At 39.0% G+C, this 20,876-nt stretch overlaps 1 protein-coding gene across 1 annotated transcript; it reads right to left on the bottom strand.

Annotated features, from left to right (window-relative positions):
• Positions 1-1,179: 1,179 nt before the first annotated feature.
• On the bottom strand, positions 1,180-20,752 carry KANTR (KANTR integral membrane protein). Its single transcript, XM_045995863.1, has 3 exons — positions 20,664-20,752; positions 20,479-20,552; positions 1,180-3,208 (listed from the first exon to the last, which is right to left on the bottom strand). The coding sequence occupies exon 3, from the start codon at positions 2,358-2,360 to the stop codon at positions 2,130-2,132; it is 231 nt and encodes a 76-aa protein (XP_045851819.1). The 5' UTR covers positions 2,361-3,208; positions 20,479-20,552; positions 20,664-20,752; the 3' UTR covers positions 1,180-2,129.
• Between the last annotated feature and the right edge of the window lie 124 nt (positions 20,753-20,876).

Here is a 20,876-nt window from a genome sequence, read left to right as displayed (position 1 = left end):
TGAAGAGAGAATCAGTAAACTAAAAGATATATCTGAAGAAATTGATAAGAATGAAATGCAGGAAGACAAAGAAATAGAAAATATCAACAAGACATTATGAGATATGGAAGATACAATGAGGCCCAAAACATGATTGACTGGATTCTAAGAAAGAAAATATGGAAAGGGTGGAAGAAAGACAATATTTGAAAAGATAATGGCTGAGAATTTTCTAGAAGTTATGAAAAACATGAATGCAAAAGCATGAAGCAATTTCCAAAGCAGAATAAAAAAGAATACATGCCTAAACATGTTAGAATGAAACTGCATACCCCCTTGCATATCCCCCTCTCATAGAGAGAGAGAGAGAGAGAGAGAGACAGACAGACAAAGGGAATTTCTTAAAAGTAGCCCAAGTAGAAGAAAACAAAAACACCTACCAAAAATAGCAATTAGACTGACAGCAGACATCTAAATACTTATAACAAATTATTTTTAAGAATGAGGATAGAATAAAGACATTTGCATACAACAACAACAACTGGGAGAATTGAACACCAAGAGACCTGTACTAAAAGAACATCTAAACATTATATTTATGATAAAAGAAAATGATCCCAGAATGATGGTCTGAGACGCAAGAATGTATGCATGTAAATCCAAACAGGTATGAAATAATATTAATGATGATATAGAATTTGTGAGGTTAGGAAAAAAAGAGAAACAAACTAACATATTCAAGACAATAGCATGTGGTAAAGAGAGGAATGACCAGAGTTGAAGGTTCCTGCATTCTTCAAGAGGGAGGTTAAAATGCTATTTAACTTTAGACCTTGTAAGTTACACATGAATGGTAAAAGTTCAAGGATAAGCACAGAAAGAATAAAAAAAAAGAATGTGTAAATTTCAAATAGTACAGAGGGAAAAGTTGAATAAGAAAGCAAATAGGGGCGCCTGGGTGGCTCAGCGGGTTAAAGCCTCTGCCTTCAGCTCAGGTCATGATCCCAGGGTCCTGGGATCGAGCCCCGCATCGGGCTCTCTGCTTGGCTGGGAGCCTGCTTCCTCCTCTCTCTCTCTCTGCCTGCCTCTCTGCCTACTTGTAATCTCTATCTGTCAAATAAATAAATCTTTAAAAAAAAAAAAAAAGAAAGCAAATAAACAAATCTCAAAACTAAAAAACAAGCCAGAAAAGGGAAAAAAAAGCATAGAAAAGGTGGTGGTAGGAAATAGAAATAAAGAAGTACAATGGTAGAAACGAGTCCAAATATATCATAGAAAATGGAAACAGACTAAACTTGCCCATTAAAAGAGATCATCAGATTAGATTTTTTAAGGGTCCAGCTGTATGCCATTCTCAAGAGATATAATTAAAGCATAAGGGTATGAAAATGTTAAACAATGAAAGGATAGAAAATTGTATACCACACAAATCCAAACAAGAAGAAAAGCTTGTGTTAAGGTAAGATAAGATAGACTTCAGAAAATGCACTATTGAGAATAGAGAAGGTCATTACATATTTACCAGGAATGTATAACGATTCTTCATTTGAATATTCCTAATAAAATATCCTCAAAGTATATAAAATTTTTAAAAAGAACTATAAGGAGAAACAGACAAATCCACCATCATAGCTGAAAATGAACACACCTCTTACAATTACTGGCATAGCACGACCAAAAAATCAGTGTAAATATAGAAAATCTGAACAATACAATTAACAAACTTGATAATAGACATGTGTAGAACTCCGTATTCAACAATTAGAGAACATACATCTTATAAAGCACATAGGAAACATTCAAAAATATTGATCATGTATTAAGCCATAAAACAAGTCTTAATAAATTTCAGAGTTATCACACAGACCACATACTCAGACCATAATGCAATTAAGATAGATTTCAGTAACAAAGAGATACATTAAAAGTTCCCCGCACATTTAGAAATTTATAAACACATTTCTATATCACTCACCAAAGAAGTGACCACAATGGAAATGTTGAAGTACTTGGAACCAAACAGTAATGAAGTATGACATGTTTGAATGTGTAGAAAAGTTGTGTTTGGAAGGAAATGTATATCCTTAAATGCACACATTATAAAACAAGAAAGACGGAAAATTAGTGAGCTCCATGTCCAACATAAGAAATCAGAAAAAGAACAACAGAATAAATCCAAAAAATGTGGAAGGAAGGAGATCAAAAAAGATAAGAGCAGAAATTAAAGAAATAGAAAACAAAGACACGATAGAGAGGAGCAACAGAGCCAAAAGTTGGTTCTTAGAAAAGACTAATAAAATAGACAAACCTCTGGTGAGATTGATCAAGAAAAAAAGTGAGAAGGCACAAATAACCAATATTAGCAATGAAAAAGGAGACATGGTTACAGATTATATACAGCAGAGGATTTTTTAAAAAGGGAACTTTATGCCAATAAATTAAAAAATGTAGATAAAAGGGACCAATTCCTAGAAACTGGTAACTTACCAAAATTGACTCGAGAAGCAAAAAGAAATCCCGAATAGCCCTCTAATTACTATAGGAATAGAAGAAGCAGTTAGAACTCTTCCTACCAAAAATAAATAAACAAACAAACAAATAAATAAAAAGAACAAAAACTAGGAGGCAGAACTTTCCAGGTGATAACGTGGATCAGGGGTAGGTGAAAAAGTATTGATCCCTTCAGCCCTGGAGGTGTCCCCGTAGGCCTTAAGGCAGTGGAGAAGCCAGGCAGGCCCCTTCTCTCTATGGGTAGCTTCCTGTGGAGATCCTTACGGGGTGGTCCTTAGTGAAATGGGGCCGGACAAATTCCTCTACAGTCCCCGTGGGTAGTGAGCACGAATGCAGAACACCAAGCACTCAGTTACTGCTTTGTGGGAAGTGTGCTAAGCAGAGCCAAGGTGAAGCTCTATCACTTGGACAGCCTCTTCAGTAGCCAGCTTCTGTGGTGTTCTGTTCACTGAGGACAAGGGGGCCGTGCAGCTGCTGGAGGAGTCTGCGTTCCAGTTGCCAAGAAACGCCGCCACACACAGCCGGAGTTGTGACTGGCTGGTGCGGAGCTGGGTGCAGGGAGGCCAAGCAGGGGCTTCTGGAGGGTGTAGCTCCAGGTGGCAGCCCCAAAACTCTGTCTTCACGAATACCAGATACTTCTATCCGTTTGCAGCTGATGAGCCCTTTTAATGGTGTCCAAGCTAGCTGCAGGGTGATGGTTCTAACAGGGATGCATGTTCTGCAAATAAGAGCTTCATCATTATTTCAAAATAATTAATATGAAAGAGTTCAGTCGGATTTGAAATCTAATCACACTGTCAAGAAATTTTAACAACATATTTGTCAGTAAAACAAAAAAGGCTGCTATCATCTCAATTGTTAAACATTTCTGAACATGTTAAAAATTGGTTCTAAATACTTTATCACTTCTATTGTACAGAGAGATTCTTGGTGGTGGTGACTGTTAAGAATTTGAAGAACATATCATTAAAAAGTCTTGATCAGAATTGTGTGTAGCCATTTCAAGCATAAAACTTGATATAAAATAAACATGTTATGGGAGCAGACTTCAAGTTTCTCATTTAAATTTTTGAAAAGATTTTATTTAGAAGTTGCATATTAATTCGATGTTAAAAAAGCAAAACACCAGGGCAAGATGGTTTTACAGGAGAATTCTACCAAACAGATCGTTCCAAAGTCATATAGCATCTTCCAGAATATTGTAAAAAAGGGAACACCAACTCATTCTAGGATACCAGCAGAACTTGAGGCCAAAAGCAAATTATGATAGCATGAGAAAGGAAAATTAAAGACCAATTTTACTCATGGACACAGATACAAAAATCCTAAACAAATATTAACAAACTAAATCTAGTACCATATTATAAGGAAAAGATCATGACCAAGTAGTGTTTACACCAGAAACGCAAAGGTAGTCTACCACGAGGAAAATCCGTATGCATTTACCACATTATCATATTATTGAGAAAAAAAACCCATAATGATCCTAAGAAATAAAAAAGGTATTTGATATTAAAAAATTCAACACCTTTTGGTGATTTTAAAACAATAATAAAAACTTCTTAGCATAGTGACAGGTTGGCACTTGCAATCTGCTAACACCTGGAGGAATCTTCAGCAAATATCGTTCTCAATAGGGAAAAAAGTTAGTGGTTTTTCTTTCAAAATACCCAACAAGACAAGGATGCCCACTACTGTCTTTTCTCTTGAACACTGTACTGAAGGGCCTGTCCATCTCAGTAACACAAGAAGAATAAATGAAAGGCATAAAGATTGGAAAGGAAAAAAACAAATTGTCATTATTTATAGCTGATATTGTTGTCAACATAGAAAACACAAAAGAATATACAGACAGTAATGATGTACTATACATTGGTTAATTGAATTTAAATTAAAAAAAAAAAAGAAAAGTGGGGTGCGTGGGTGGCTCAGTGGGTTAAGCCTCTGCCTTCGGCTCAGGTCATGATCTCAGGGTCCTGGGATTGAGCCTCACATCAGGCTCTCCGCTCAGCACAGAGCCTGCTTCCTGCCCCCTCTCTGCCTGCCTCTCTGCCTACTTGTGATCTCTCTCTCTCTCTGTCAAATAAATAAATAAAATCTTCTTTAAAAAAAGAAAAGAAAGAATATACAGACAACTTAGAAGAAACAAGGGCTCCTTGAGAAATGGTCAGTTCTAGGGATGCAGCAGGAAAATAACACGATGAGTAGGGAGCATGGTGTAGTGCCAAAGCAGGTAAGGCAGTGCTAAAAAACAAAAGATGGAGGCATTTGAAAAGGGACACAGGAGCGTACTTGAAAGAGCTCCCAGTGGCCAAAGCTGGAACAACTTGAGCAACAAGACAGATGACAAAGTATTGGATTTATAATTCAAATTATTAAATAAATATGTACCAGTGCACACTGATACGAACAGGCGACTGAATAAATAAGTAAATGGGCAGGTAAATAAACAAGAAGAAAGATACAGTTCTTATAGAATTCCAAATACTACATGTAAATACGGCCCCTTCCTGAGGTGGAGTTTAATCCTCTCCCTCTCCTTGAAGAGGGGCTAGGTTCTTCAAAAGAACAGAAAATAAAAAGGGAAAAATAACGACTTTACAGTGGACACACTTGGCAGACACTACCTTAACCAGGGATTAAGGTCAACATCAGTGATGTCATGGGGATATCACATACCTCTGATATAATGTGATGAAAGGGCACTTCAACTCTATGGCATTCTTTCCAAAAACAACTCCAGTCTAATTATGAGGAAAACTTCAGACAAATCCAAAGTGAGGGACATTATACAGTATGCCTCAAAACTGTTATGGAGCATGAAAAGCATGGGAAGACTAAGAAACTGCCATAGAGCAGAGGGCAATAGAGATGACAACTAAACGCAATGTGGTATTTTGAACTGGATCCTAGAACAGAAAAAAAGACATTAGTGGGAAAACTGAAAAGTCCATATAAAGTCTGAAGTTTGGTTAATAGGACTATACCCATACGGCCTTCTTAGTTTTGACAAATATATGGTTAGGAGTACACAGGAACGCTCCATACTATCTCTTTACTTATTTTTCTGTAACTGTAAAATTGGTCCAAAGTTAAAAGTTTGCTTAAAAAAATAAGAGTTTTAGCAAGGTGAATGGCTAGAATAGTAACATAAAACTCAACTTCATTTCTCTACACCTGCAAATGAGATGAAACCTGTTAAATGACAAGATCTACCTTATAATAGCAGCAAAACCATAAATACCAGGGAATAAGTCTAACACAAGATATGCAAGACCCTATGCAGGAAATTAGGGAAACGTACCAAGAGACATCCAAGAATTAATTTAAAATGAAAGGGTGTGTCATGTTCATAGCTAGGAAGACTCAGCATCACCAACATATCAATTCTCTTCAAACTCACCTATAGATGCATTGCAACTCCAATATTCCTGTAGGACATGACAAGATGATTCTGAAATGTGTTTGAAATAACAAAGCGCCAGGAACATACAATATTCCTGAAGAAGAATAAGATTGGAAGACGTTGCTGTACCAAATGTCAAGATTCTTCATGAAACCAAAATAATTAAAGTAGTAAGGTAGTTGGGGAGGGCACGTTTTGCATGGAGCACTGGGTGCTGTGCAAAAAGAATGAATACTGTTACGCTGAAAAAATAAATAAAATGGAAAAAAAAGTAGTAAGGTAGTAAAGTAATTAAGGCCATGTGATAATGGCTCAGGGACAGAAATTTGGCCAATAGCAGAGATCCCAGGAATGAACCAATACAGATCTGGAACTTTGGTGTATGACTGGAGTGGCATTCCAGGTCATGAGGCTATCTGTGTGGAAAATAAAGAAACTGGCTCCCTCCCTCATACCTTTATACCACACAAAAATCAATTCCATTTGGATTAAGGACATAAATAGGAAAAATAGAACTTTTAAACTCATATTCAAAGAAAATAGTGTCTTTATGATAAAGAAAAGTCTGTTGACTATATAGAAAAGACTGAATTGTTCGACTGAACAAAAATTACGAATTCCTGTTCATGCAAAGATACCTAAAAGAAAAAAAAAGCCACAAACTGAGAAAAGATATTCAACATGTATAAATGGCAACTGATGAGTATCCAAATAATTAAATACCTCCTACGAATAAATAAAAATGAGAAAAATCCCAATTTTAAAAATAGGCAAAAGACATTAACAGTCATTTCACCAAAGAAGAAACATGAATGGCCAATAAACATGAAAAAAATGCTCAATTGTATTAGTGATAGGAAAAATGCTAATTAGGTGCACAATGAGATATCATTGATATCAATTGATATCAAATGCTATCATTTCATACCCATTATAATAAATCAAGTACTGATTTATAATTATATTATAATTATAATATATTTATATTTATTTATATTTTATGTATTATATGTTTATATATTTTATATTTATATATTTTATTTATATTTTATATGTATTTATTATTTATTTTTATATATTTATATATAATTATAGGATATTTATAATTATATAATTTATAATTATAGTTATAATATCAAGTACTGATTAGGGTGTGTATCAATGGGCTCGCTTACAAATTGCTAAAAGGTATATAAACTGGTAACCTTCAAATAGGAATACATTTTGGCATGATACTGTCAAGCTGAATGTTTACACATCCTATTAATTAGCAAGTCTATTTCTTTTCTCATTAAAAGATGGGTATGGGGCGCCTGGGTGGCTCAGTGGGTTAGGCTGCTGCCTTCGGCTCAGGTCATGATCTCGGGCTCCTGGGATCGAGTGCCGCATCGGGCTCTCTGCTCGGCAGGGGCCTGCTTCCCTCTCTCTCTCTCTCTGCTTGCCTCTCTATCTACTTGTGATCTCTCTCTGTCAAATAAATAAAATATTAAAAAAAAAAAGATGGGTATGTATGTGTACTAGGGGACACGCACAAGAATATTCATAGTAGGGGCCACCTGGGTGGCTCAGTGGGTTAGAGCCTCTGCCTTCAGCTCGGGTTGTGATTCCAGGGTCCTGGGATCGAGCCCCGGTTTCGGCTCTCTGCTCGGCAGGGAGCCTGCTTCCCTTCCTCTGTCTCTGCCTGCCTCTCTGCCTACTTGTGATCTCTGTCTGTCAAGTAAATAAATAGAATCTTTAAAAAATATTTAGAATACTCACAGTAGCACTGTTCTTAAGAGCAAAAAGCTGGAAACAATCCAAATGTCTACCAACAGATAAGTGGATGAATAATTTGTTTTATGGTCACGCAATGAAATAAACAGCACTGAGAATGAACAAGCTGCAGTTACATACAAGAACCCAGGTGAGATATTTTTCAAAGAACTGGAGCAAATAATCCTAAAATTTGTATGGAATCAGAAGAGACCCCGAATTGCTAAGGAAATGTTGAAAAACAAAAACAAAACTGGCGGCATCATGTTACCCGATTTCAAGCTTTACTACAAAGCTGTGATCACCAAGACAGCGTGGTACTGGCATAAAAACAGACACATACACCAGTGGAATAGAGTGGAGAGCCCAGATATGGACCCTCAACTCTATGGTGAAATAATCTTCGACAAAACAGGAAAAAATATTCAATGGAAGAAAGACAGTCTCTTCAATAAATGGTGCTGGGATAACTGGACAGCGATATGTAGAAGAATGAAACGTGACCATTCTCTTACACCGTACACAAAGATCAACTCGAAATGGATAAAAGACCTCAACGTGAGACAGGAATCTATCAGAATCCTAGAGGAGAACATAGGCAGTAACCTCTTCGATACCAGCCACAGCAACTTCTTTCAAGATATGTCTCCAAAGGCCAAGGAAACAAAAGCAAAAATGAACTTTTGGGACTTCATCAAGATCAAAAGCTTCTGCACAGCAAAGGAAACAGTCAACAAAACAAAAAGGCAACCCATGGAATGGGAGAAGATATTTGCAAATGACAGTACAGACAAAAGGTTGATATCCAGGATCTATAAAGAATTTCTCAAACTCAACACACACAAAACAGATAATCATATCAAAAAATGGGCAGAAGATATGAACAGACACTTCTCCAATGAAGACATACAAATGGCCATCAGACACATGAAAAAATGTTCATCATCACTAGCCATCAGGGAGATTCAAATTAAAACAACATTGAGATACCACCTGACACCAGTTAGAATGGCCAAAATTAGCAAGACAGGAAACAACGTGTGTTGGAGAGGATGTGGAGAAAGGGGAACCCTCTTACACTGTTGGTGGGAATGCAAGTTAGTGCAGCCACTTTGGAGAACAGTGTGGAGATTCCTGAAGAAATTAAGAATAGAGCTTCCCTATGACCCTGCAATTGCACTGCTGGGTATTTACCCCAAAGATACAGATGTAGTGAAAAGAAGGGCCATCTGTACCCCAATGTTTATTGCAGCAATGGCTACAGTCGCCAAACTGGAAAGAACCAAGATGCCCTTCAACGGATGAATGGATAAGGAAGATGTGGTCCAAATACACAATGGAGTATTATGCCTCCATCAGAAAGGATGAATACCCAACTTTTGTAGCAACATGGACGGGACTGGAAGAAATTATGCTGAGTGAAATAAGTCAAGCAGAGAGAGTCAAGTATCATATGGTCTCACTTATTTGTGGAGCATAACAAAGAACATGGAGGACATGGGGAGATGGAGAGGAGAGGGAGTTGAGGGAAACTGGAAGGGGAGATGAACCATGAGAGACTATGGACTCTGAAAAACAACCAGAGGGTTTTGAAGGGGCGGGGGGAGGGTGGGAGGTTGAGGAACCAGGTGGTGTGTAATAGGGAGGGCAGGTACTGCATGGAGCACTGGGTGTGATGCCAAAACAATGAACACTGTTATGCTGTAAATAAACAAATAAACAAATAAAAAAAATGGTTAAAATGAAACCCTATGTCTGTCAAGGAGCAACTGTCTTTTGGAGTATAGAGCTTAGTTTTGAAAGATGAAAAGTTCCGGAGCAACAATGTGAATGTCTGCACACCAATGTATAATTGCTGAAGATGGTAAATTTCATGTTATGAATTTTTTGTTACAATAAAAAAATTTAATAGTTAAAATGGTAAAAAAAAAAAAAAAGAACCCAGGTGAATCTTTGAAACATAATAATGAGTGAAAAAAAGTAAGTCACAGCAGGCGACATAGAGTATGATGCTATTTTTTACAAAGCTCAAGACCAAGCCAAATAAATAATGTATTGGTTAAACATTTCCACAAATATGAAAAAAAAGTATCAAAAAAAGCAAGAGAAATGTTAAACATAAGACTCAAGAGAATGGTAATTTCCGGCAGTGGAGAATAGGACAGTAAAGGACACAGGCATAGATGCTATCATTAATGTTACTCTTGGGTGGAGTTGTGACTTCTTCAGTTTTCAATGCATTAGATCTTGATAACTCATGCATATAATTTTTAATATATACCTAATATATTTTGTATGAATGAACAGAATAGAAGAGTAGGAGAAACTGAGAAATGACAGTTCTTTTGGAGAGTTTTGCTGTTAGGGGAATAGAGAAAGTCATAGTTGCACGGGGATGTGTGATGAATCAGGTTTTAAAAGTTTTTTAAAGATGGGAGCCATAGGAGATAAATGGAATGACAGAATAAGGACTTTGGTGAACTGGCTTTCTCTTTAAAAACAATTAAAATATGGGCAAACCAACTAAAAACAACCATTTCAAAACTTGCAGTTAACCAAAGACACAGAATGAAGTAAAAAATCATCTAAGAGAAACAACTGAATCTTGGTAAGACAACGGGTTCTGTGACATTTTAACTTGTAACTAATTCCCATCCTCTTTCCCTCTCCAGCTCAGTAGTATAGTAGGCAAAAGCTGACTAAATTGAAGACAATAGAGAGGACTGACTCCTTTGACCAGGAATTTAAAAGGAAATCCTAGAGAATGAGACAATCATAGAAAACTCTGAAAAGCCCTGATATATTCCCAGGTATTTAAAGGGCTTCAAGGCTATGCACGTACCCAAAAAAGAGGTGGAAAAGGAGAGGCCCCAAGTCACTCACCTCTGGATGACTATAAGCAGAATGTGAAAGCTAAGGCTGCCTTGTAAACTGGCTAAAGTTTGAAGACATGCCTTCTCACACAGATCCTCTTGGCAAAGGGTCGAAGACATATGGACAAGGCATTTAAGGAAATCCAGCCAATCACTGGCTGACTACCAACATATACTTACACAGGTGTGATCTCTTAGGAATCCAGGCTTAAAAACAGAAACAAGAAGTTTAAAAAATGTTAGCAGAGAACTCGGGGGCCACATAGTGCAAGGAATACAGAATCCACAGAATTAGTTGAGAAAAGTAACTTAGCAAATAATTAGCAATGAGAAAAATAAAAACAACCATACACACATATAACATACATACACACACATATCCCAGAAAAACAATCCTTAAGGTAGAAGAGATTAATACCAGAGTTAGACTAGAGTATCTAAAATGTCCAGGTTGTGGGGGCGCCTAGCTGGCTCAGTCAGAAGAGCATGCGACTCTTGATCTTGGGGCCATGAGTTCAGACCCCATGTTGGGTATTGAGATGACTTAAATAAATAAGAACATTAAAAAATGCTGTTTTTGACAAAAAATTATGAGATATGAAAAGAAATAACAAAGTATGTTACATGTACCAAAAAAAAAAAAAAGGAGCCAAAAGAACATGTCCCTGAGGGAGTCCATGTTTGGAACTTAACAAAGACTTTAAACTATTACTATAAATATTTTCAAAGAAATAAGAGAAAGTATATCTTTAGAATTAAGGAAAAGTTTGAGAACAATGTCTCTCCAAATGGAAAATATTAGTGAAGACATAGAAATCATAAAAAGAATCAAATAGAAAATCTGGAGTTGGAAAGTATAATAGCTGAAATAAAAAATTCACCTAGAGGAGCGCAATAAGAGATTTGAGCTGGCAGAAAGGAGAAAGGGTAATGTGATGATAGGGCAATAGAAATTATACATTCCAAAGAACAGAAAGAAAAAAAGAACCGAGGGAAAAAAAAAAAAAACGGAGCTTCACAAATCTATAGGACACCACCAAAAGTGCCAACATATGTATAACGGGAGTACCAAAAGGGCAAGTGGAAGAGAAGGGGCCAAAACACTACAAACTTGATGAAAAATATTAACCTGTACACTTAAGTAAATGCAAGCAGAGTAAGCTCAAAGAAATTCACACCTAGACACATGATAATGCAACCGATGAAAGCAAAGATGAGAAGAAAATCTTGACTGAAGCAAGAGAAAACTTATTTATCACATATATGGGACCCTCAATAAAGTTAACAACCGACTTCTCATCAGAAACCATGGAGGCTGGAGGATAATGTGATGTCATCTTCAAAATATTTACAGAAAAAGACTGTCAACTCAGAATTCTGTATCTAGATAAACTGGTTCTTCAAACATGAAAGAGAAGATAAACAAAAACTGAAAAAAAAGTGTTGCTGGAAGACTTGTCCTACAAGAAACACTATTTTCAGGCTTAAATTAAAGGACAGTAAATAGTAACTTGAAATAGGTATTATGAAAGAAAGTATTTTTTTAAATATTTTATTTATTTGACAGAGATCACAAGTAGGCAGAGAGGTGGGGGGGGGGGGCTGCGGAGGGGAGGGCAGGGGAAGCAGACTCCCTGCTGAGCTGAGAGCCAGATTCGGGGCTCGATCCCAGGCCCCTGGGATCATGACCTGAGCTGAGGACAGAGGCTTAACCCACTGAGCCACCCAGGTGCCCCTGAAAGAAAGTATTTTTATTTGTAACTCTTATTCTCCTGTTTTAAAAGACAACTGTATAAAGTAATAATAATAGAACTGTGTTGATGTGCTTATAATTTAAGAAGTAATTCATATGATAATAATACTACAAAGAAGGAAAGAGGGAACAGAGGCATATTGGAACAAAGTTATTGTTGAAATTTGAATTAATTTGAAGTAGATTTTTTCCAGTTAAGATGTTAATTGTAATCCCCAGAGCAACCATTAAAAATCTAACTAAACATATATACAGTTAACAAGGAAATTAAAAAATTAAAATAGAGGGGCGCCTGGATGGCTCAGTGGATTAAGCCGCTGCCTTCGGCTCAGGTCATGATTTCAGGGTCCTGGGATCGAGCCCCGCATCGGGCTCTCTGCTCCGCGGGGAGCCTGCTTCCTCCTCTCTCTCTGCCTGCCTCTCTGCCTACTTGTGATCTCTCTCTCTGTCAAATAAATAAAAAAATAAAATCTTTAAAAAAAATTAAAATAGAAAATATCTACTGAACACAAGAGAGGAACTGAAGAACACAGGAATAGAAAAGACAAATGACATTTTAAAAAGCATATATTAATCCTTCACAAACTCTTCCAAAAATAGAGGAAGAAACACTTTCCAGCTCATTCTATGCAGCCCGTATTACTCTGATACCCAAACCAAAGACATCACAAGAAAACTCTAGACCAATATACTGTATGAATAGACTCAATACCTTCCCCCTAAAATCAGGAACAAGACAAGAATGTCTGTTCTCATCACTTCTAGGCAACACTGTACTAGAAGATCAGTCAGGGCAATTAGTCAAAAAAAGAAAGAAAAGGAATCCAGATTAGAAAGGACAAGTAAAACTATATTTGCAGATGACATGATCTTTTATATAGAAAACTCTAAGGAATCCAATAAAAAACTATTTGGGGGCGCCTGGGTGGCTCAGTGGGTTAAGCTGCTGCCTTCGGCCCAGGTCATGATCTCAGGGTCTTGGGATCGAGTCCCACATCGGGCTCTCTGCTCAGCAGGGAGCCTGCTTCCCCCTCTCTCTCTCTGCCTGCCTTTCTGCCTACTTGTGATCTCTCTCTGACAAAACAAAAAAAAAAAAAATAAAAAACAAACAAACAAAAAAAAACAACTATTTGAACTAATCAGTTCAACAATGTGTCAGGATAGAAGATCAAGAAACAAAAATCAATTGTATTTCTATGCACTAGCAATGAACACTCTGGAAGTGAAATTAGGAAAATAATTCCATTTATAATAGTAACAAAAAGAATAAAATACCTAGGAATAAATTTAACAAAAGAAGTGTAAGATTTATATGTTGAAAACTACAAAACACTTCTGAAAGAAGATAAAGAAGATCTAAATGGAAAGACATCTCATGTTCATGGATTGGGAATCTTTTTTTTTTAATATTTTATTTATTTGACAGAGAGAAATCACAACTAGGCAGAGAGGCAGGCAGAGAGAGAGGAGGAAGCAGACTCCCTGCGAAGCAGAGAGCCCGATGTGGGGCTGGATCCCAGGACCCTGGGACCCTGGGACCATGACCCGAGCCGAAGGCAGAGGCTTTAACCCACTGAGCCACCCAGGCGCCCCTGAATTGGGAACCTTAATATTGTTAAAAACAATACTTCCTAAATGGATATATAGATTCAATATAATCCTTATAAAAATCCCAGCTGTTTTTCTGCAGAAATTGACAAGCTGATCCTAAAATTCATATGGAAAGGCAAGGGACTTAGAATAGTCCGAACAGTCTTGCAAAAGAAGAACAAAGTTGGAGGACTCCCATTTCCTGATGTCAAAACTTACAACATAGCTATAGTAATCAAGACAGTGTGGTCTGGCATAGTGACAGACCTACAGATCAATGAGGTAGAATTGAGAAAATTAACTTCTACATTTAGGATTTATGGTCATTTGACCTCTGACAAGGGTTGCCAAGACAATTCAAAGGGGTAAAAATACTCTTTTCAACAAAAGGTACTGGGACAACTAGCCATCCACATGCAGAAGAATGAAATTTGGACCTTTGCCTCACACCATACACAAAAATGAACTCAAAATAGATCATCAACCTAAATGTAATAGCTAAAACCATACAAGTCCTAGAAGAAAAAGCAGGAAGAAACCTTTGAGACTTTGGGTTGGGGAATGTTTTCTTGGATCTGACACAAAATGCTCAAGTGAGAAAAAACTGATTAACCGGACTTTCCCCAAATTAAAAACTTTGGTGCATCAAAGGACACCATCAAGTAAGTAAAAAGACAACCCACAGAATGGGAGAAAATATATGCAACTCCCATATCTGACAAGAGACTTCTGTCCCAAACATAAAAAGAACATTTACAACTCAACAGTAAGACAATCTAATTTTTTTTTAAAGATTTTTTTATTTAGTTATTTGGCAGACAGAGATCACAGGCAGGCAGAAAGGCAGACAGAGAGAGAGGAGGGAAGCAGGCTCCCCGCGGAGCAGAGAGCCCGATGCGGGGCTCGATCCCAGGACCCTGGGATCATGCCCTGAGCCGAAGGCAGAGACTTTAACCCACTGAGCCACCCAGGCGCCCCAAGACAATCTAATTTTATTTTATTTTTTTTAAGATTTTATTTATTTATTTGACAGATAGAGATCACAAGTAGGCAGAGAGGCAGGCAGAGAGAGAGTGGAAGAAACAGGCTTCCCGCTGAGCAGAGAGCCCTATGTGGGGCTCAATCCCAGGACCTGGGATCATGACCTGAGCCGAAGGCAGAGGCTTTAACCCACTGAGCCACCCAGGCGCCCCGACAATCTAATTTTAAAATGACTAAGGATTTGAAGAGACATTTCTCCAAAGAAGAAGCACAAATAAGCAATGAACACATTAAAAGATGCTCAACATTATTAGTGATTAGGGAAATAGAAATCAAAACCACAATGAGGTACCCCTTCATACTCACTAGGATGGCTATAATAAAAAAGACAGGCAGTAAAAAGTGTCGGTGAGGACATGGAGAAATTGAAACCCTCATACATGGCTGTTGGGAATTTATTTATTTATTTATTTATTTATTTTATTTTTTATTTTTTTAAAGATTTTATTTATTTATTTGACAGAAAGAGATCACAAGTAGGCAGAGAGGCAGGCAGAGAGAGGAGGAAGCAGGCTCCCTGCTGAGCAGAGAGCCTGATGCGGGACTCGATCCCAGGACCCTGAGATCATGACCCGAGCCGAAGGCAGAGGCTTAAACCACTGAGCCACCCAGGCGCCCGGCTGTTGGGAATTTAAAATGGTACAGCCACTTCTGTGAACAGTTCCTCAAAAAGTTAAACATATATTTGCCATATGATCAAGCAATTCCACTTCCCAGGTATCTACCAAAGGGAAAAGAAAACACACATCTGCGCAAAAACTTGTGCACAAATGTTCAGAGCAGTATTATTCATAATACCAAACGTGAAAACAACTGAAATGTCCATTTCAGTTGGACATTTCTAACTAACAAATGGATAGGATACACGAAAGGCAGCATATCCATATAATGGAATATTATTATTTTTTTTATTTGACAGAGAGAAATCACAACTAGGCAGACAGGCAGGCAGAGAGAGAGGAGGAAGCAGGCTCCCCGCGGAGCAGAGAGCCCGATGTGGGGCTCGATCCCAGGACCCTGGGATCATGACCTGAGCCGAAGGCAGAGGCTTTAACCCACTGAGCCACCCAGGCGCCCCATAATGGAATATTATTTGACAGTAAAAAGGAATGCTACATCAACAACATGGATGAGCCTCAAAACCATTTTGCTAAATGAAAGAAGTCAGTCATAAAAAACAATATATTATATGATCTCATTTACATAAAATGTCTAGACTAGAGAAATCAATAAATAGAGACAGAAAGCAGATTAGTGATTACCTATGACTGAGAGGAGGGGAGGTCTGGGGAGGGACTGCTAATGAGTATGAAGCTTCTTTTGGAGAGGGCAATAAAAATGTTCTAAAATTGATTGCAGTGATCGTTGCCAACTGTGTGAATATACGAAAAATACTGAAATTTTATGATATTAAATATACCTCAATAAAGCTGTAACAAAAAGATGAGAACAATAACAGAATCTCTGTGTGCTAATGGAAATGATCTTGTAGAGAGGGGGAAATTGCTGAAGCATTGTCTTCAAGTAGGTAAAAGAGGATGGGTTCCAGTGCCAGTAGAGGGACTGGATTTTGAGGACAGCAGGGCTAGTTTATTCATAATAACAGAGAAGAAGGCAGAGTATGTGAATACAGATGCTGTTTGGTGGTTAGGTGTGGTGATGGGGATCCGTACGGGTTTTCTTCTGATGGTTTTGATCCTTCAGTTAAGCCAGAAGCTTGAGCATAAGATGGAAGACATGGTATCAGGAGATTTGAGGAGAGAAAAGACACAAAACAGTCAGCTAGGAAGATAGGGGAGTCAACGGTCTAGGGAAGTGCAGTGGGACAGGCAGAGAGTTGGATTTAAGCAGGGCTGGGGTTTTGTCCTATAAACATGCTGAAGTACACAGCGCCAAGGAAGCGAGGATGTATGCAAAGGGATGATTATCATGATGGACCATGGAATCTAAGCTGATTAAAGGAAGGACATGGGAACACGGAGGAAGTAAAGGGTAGTGAAAATGTTTGGTCTTGGTGGTGTTGAGGGATTGTTGGGAGTTGGGGAGCTGGAGGGAGTAAACTAGAAGGATAAGAAGCACTAGCTGGGTGGCTGGATGCCCGAAACAGAGTATAGAAGTGGTGCAGTCATACATGCTGACAAGAAGGGTAAGACTGTTGGAGAGCGTGGCTGAGGTAGGGCTGAAAGGCAAGAGCATTACAGGAAAGCGGATCACAGAACTAAGTGACAAGAACATTGGAAGGATCATCTATGAGGATATTAAAATCACCAAGAAGTGAGACTGGGGTAGTGTTAAACAGTGACGGTGAGCTAGTAGCTAAATTCTAGGAATGAAGTATGATGGGGACAGGTATGTGTGTATGTCTGCACCTGACTATAACACAGATGGGTGGGTAATGGTCTAGTCTGATGGTGTGAAGTTTAAGCAAGGTGGTTGTGGGGTCCCTGGGTGGCTCAGATGGCTGAGTGCCTGACTCTTGATTTTGGCTCAGGTCATGAGCTCAGGGTTATGAGATCAAGCCCCGTGCTGGGCTCCACACTGGGCATAGAACCAGCCTAGAGTTCTCTCTCTCCCTCTCTCTGCCCCTTCCCAACACCATCTCTAAACAAACAAACAAACAAAGAAAACAAAACAAAACAAAAACCCCAAGGTGGTTGATATGTACATAATCTTAGAGTATCTTCCCACAAATTACTTACTAGTTACAAAGGAAAAAAGAGGAACTATACTGGAGAAACCTGGCTGACACCACCTTAAACAAAACCAGTATTGGGACAAACTGACATCATGGGCCTTCTTGATATACAGCACCGAAGACATATCTCATCTGCGGTCTTCTTGCCAAAATTACATAACTTAACTATAATCACAAGGAAACATCAGACAAATCCAAATTCTATAAGATAGCGGGCCAGGACTCTTCAAAAGTATCAAAGTCATGAAAGACAAAGAAAGACTAAAGAACTGTCCTAGATTGGAAGAGTCTAAGGAGATATGACAACTGAAGGCAATATGGGATCCTGAATTAGATCCCAGAAGAGAAAATTTATATTAGTGGAAAAAACGATGAAATCTGAATAAGTTCTATACATTCATTAATAGTATTTTACCAATGTTAACTCCCTAATTTTGATGATTGAATGATAGTTGCATAATTTATTAATATTTAAGGAATCTGAGTGAAGGATATATGAGAATTCTTCATACTATTTTTATAGGTTTTTAAATCTGAAGTTATTTAAAAATAAAAAATTTTTAAATTCTAAAAAAAAGGTGGTTTGAGGAGGAGAGAGAGAAAGTGTCTGGGTAGGCCAATTAGAGTAATGACACCTGACTTCACCTCTTGGCCTGCTGGTAAGAGGGGTGTGAGGGGGCTCCTGAGGAGCAGCGTGCTCAGGAGAAAGCCAATTTCTATTCAAGCAGTGGTTCTCAGCAGGGGGATAGACAGTCAAGGGATGTTTTGGGGCATTTTTTATTTTCGCAATAACTGGAGATCACTAGTGACATTTAGTGGCCATGGACCAGGGGTGCACAGCATCCTACAGTGCACAAGACAGCTCCACACAGCAAATAATGTGCTGCATACCATACAACTTTAGAACATCCCTCCAAACAACAATGTAAGTGAAAAACCTGTTCATTTCATTCATTTATTCATTCAACAAACATTTATTGAGAGAGCCTATTCTATGCTAAGCACTGTTTTAGGTAATAGGCATACACCAAGGCACAAAAAAGAAAAATCTCTGTCCTTCTGGAGCTTACAATCCAGTAGAAGAATCAAACAATAAATAACAAACACAATAAAGGTGTAGATTGTATATTATAGAAGAGGGTGAGGAGCACTATGGAAAAAATAGATTGCGGTCTATGTTAGGGGAGAGCTACAATTTTAAACAGGATGATCAGGGTAGGCCTCCTTGAGAAAGTGACATCTGGGTAGAGGCCTGAAGGAAGTGAGGGCATGAGCCTAGTATATATTTGGGGGGAAAGCCTTCCAGGTCCAGGGGATGGCCTAGTACAAACCCCTGAGGTGGTTGTGTGCCCAATATGTTCAAGTAGCATAAAGGAGGCCAGTGTGGGTGGGATAGAGGGAACAAGTGGGGAGAATGGTAGGAGAGAATTTCAGAGAGGTTATGGGGGCCAGATCATGGATTTTAGTATATACTGACTATTCTAGAAATTCAAATGAACCATATAAATTGAGGGAGGACCACCCTTGGTTTTGTTTAAAACTTTATGAAGAATTATTCATGACTCAGAAAATCACATCACCCTATCCATGGTTTCTGAGTCAGCAATCAACACAGATGTAAGTGTCATATTCCCAGACACAAGGATCATTACATGCAAGACCATTCATTACGTATTCTAGGGAAATTATATCCCAGCCTTTACATATTGAAATACATATTGTTTTATTAGAAATTACTCTTTGTTTACTTCTCCCTTATATTACAATTAGGACATTACATTGGTTGGGAGGAATTATGTGTGTAAACAGATTCTGTTATCTATGCACTTCATTTCAGGATAGTGAAAGGGACATTTCAAAATAGAAATTATAAAAATAGAGTGTTGGGTCCGATAGGTATAAGAACCACTAAGGCATGACAAGAAAATGAAGGAACTATTCAGAAGCCAAGGTGAGAATGGAGATTCTGCTGCTGATTGACAGTGAGTTCCAGAAGGTCAGGTTAAAGGATTTCAGGATGGGGACAGAAAAGAGGGCTGTGTGGTGATGTAACTCGGAGAATCCTGGTCTTCTTGTGGTGACCAACATAATAAAGGACAAAGAGCCTGGTTCACTTTTTCATCTGAGTTGCACCCCACTCTGGAGGTCTCTCTGTGTTTAACACAGTAGGGTGGGGAACAAGGAGGGCTCTCTCCTCAGTGAGGCCAGAAGCAGGCCAAGGCCAGGCTCCATTTTTTTTTTTAAACCCACAGAACAGTCCAGAGCCCCAGGCTAAGCTCATAGATGCTCTCAGTCCAGACTCATTGCTATAAACAATGCACCTCTAACCTGCTTAGAGATGGGAAAGAGACAGATAGAAAGATGAAAAACAGTAACATTAAAAGAACCACTGAGAAAGAAGAATCAATGGGGGTAGGGTCAGAGAGAGGCAGGGAGAAAACAAAGTCAAAGACCAAGAGAGAACATATATTTTTTTCAGTCACGACAGTCATCATTTATTGAAAATTTTCTAGGGGCCAGGCACCAGGCAAAGCGACGCACATGTATTGCCTCAGATGGAGATTATTAGACTCCCATTTGACAGATGAAGAAACTGAGGTCTATATGGGTGATGTAGATGGCTCACGGTCTCATGGCTAGTTTGGTAGCATCAGGATCCCTCCTTCTAGGTCTGGGACGTCTAGTATGTCTCAGAGAAGGAGACAGGCAGAAATACAGAGACACACAAGACAGAAAGATGGAGAAAGAGAGGGAGAAGAGCAGCAGAGAGATGGAGATTTACAGGCATGCAGACGATCACGTGAGCTGCAGACCTGCACGGAACTGTTTCCCAAGAGACAGGGATGGGCATGGGTGATGGGCTCCGCAGGGTACTCACCTGGTTGTTGTCTGGGGCTGCAGGGGCACTCGCCCTCCCTTTGCTACCCGCACGATCCTCCGCAACCCGCTGACCTACGGTTAAGAGGCCGCCCAGGTAAAAGCTCGCCCAAGCCCCACCCCTCAGGCGCTCCAGCCCGGCCTCTTTCCCTCACAACCCACACCCCCGTCTTTACAGCGTCTCACCAGACACCTCCTGCCCTCCGCGCCGCCGCTGCCGAGCGCTAGCTGAATCGAGGGGCCGGCGGCTGGATCTAGCGAACGCACTGGACGCGTCCCTCCAGCCGGCTTGAGAACTAGCGGGTTAGCAGGCCTTCACAGCTTGACCGCTCTCCGGCTCCCATTGGAGGAGTGCCCTCCTGCCTTCCCAGGGATTGGCTGGAGATGGAAACACTTTAG

Source organism: Meles meles, chromosome X, assembly GCF_922984935.1.
Source record: "Meles meles chromosome X, mMelMel3.1 paternal haplotype, whole genome shotgun sequence".
Classification (NCBI taxonomy): Eukaryota; Metazoa; Chordata; class Mammalia; order Carnivora; family Mustelidae; genus Meles; species Meles meles.
Note: the sequence above shows the minus strand (reverse complement) of the source record. Positions and strands in the feature narration are given on the sequence as shown.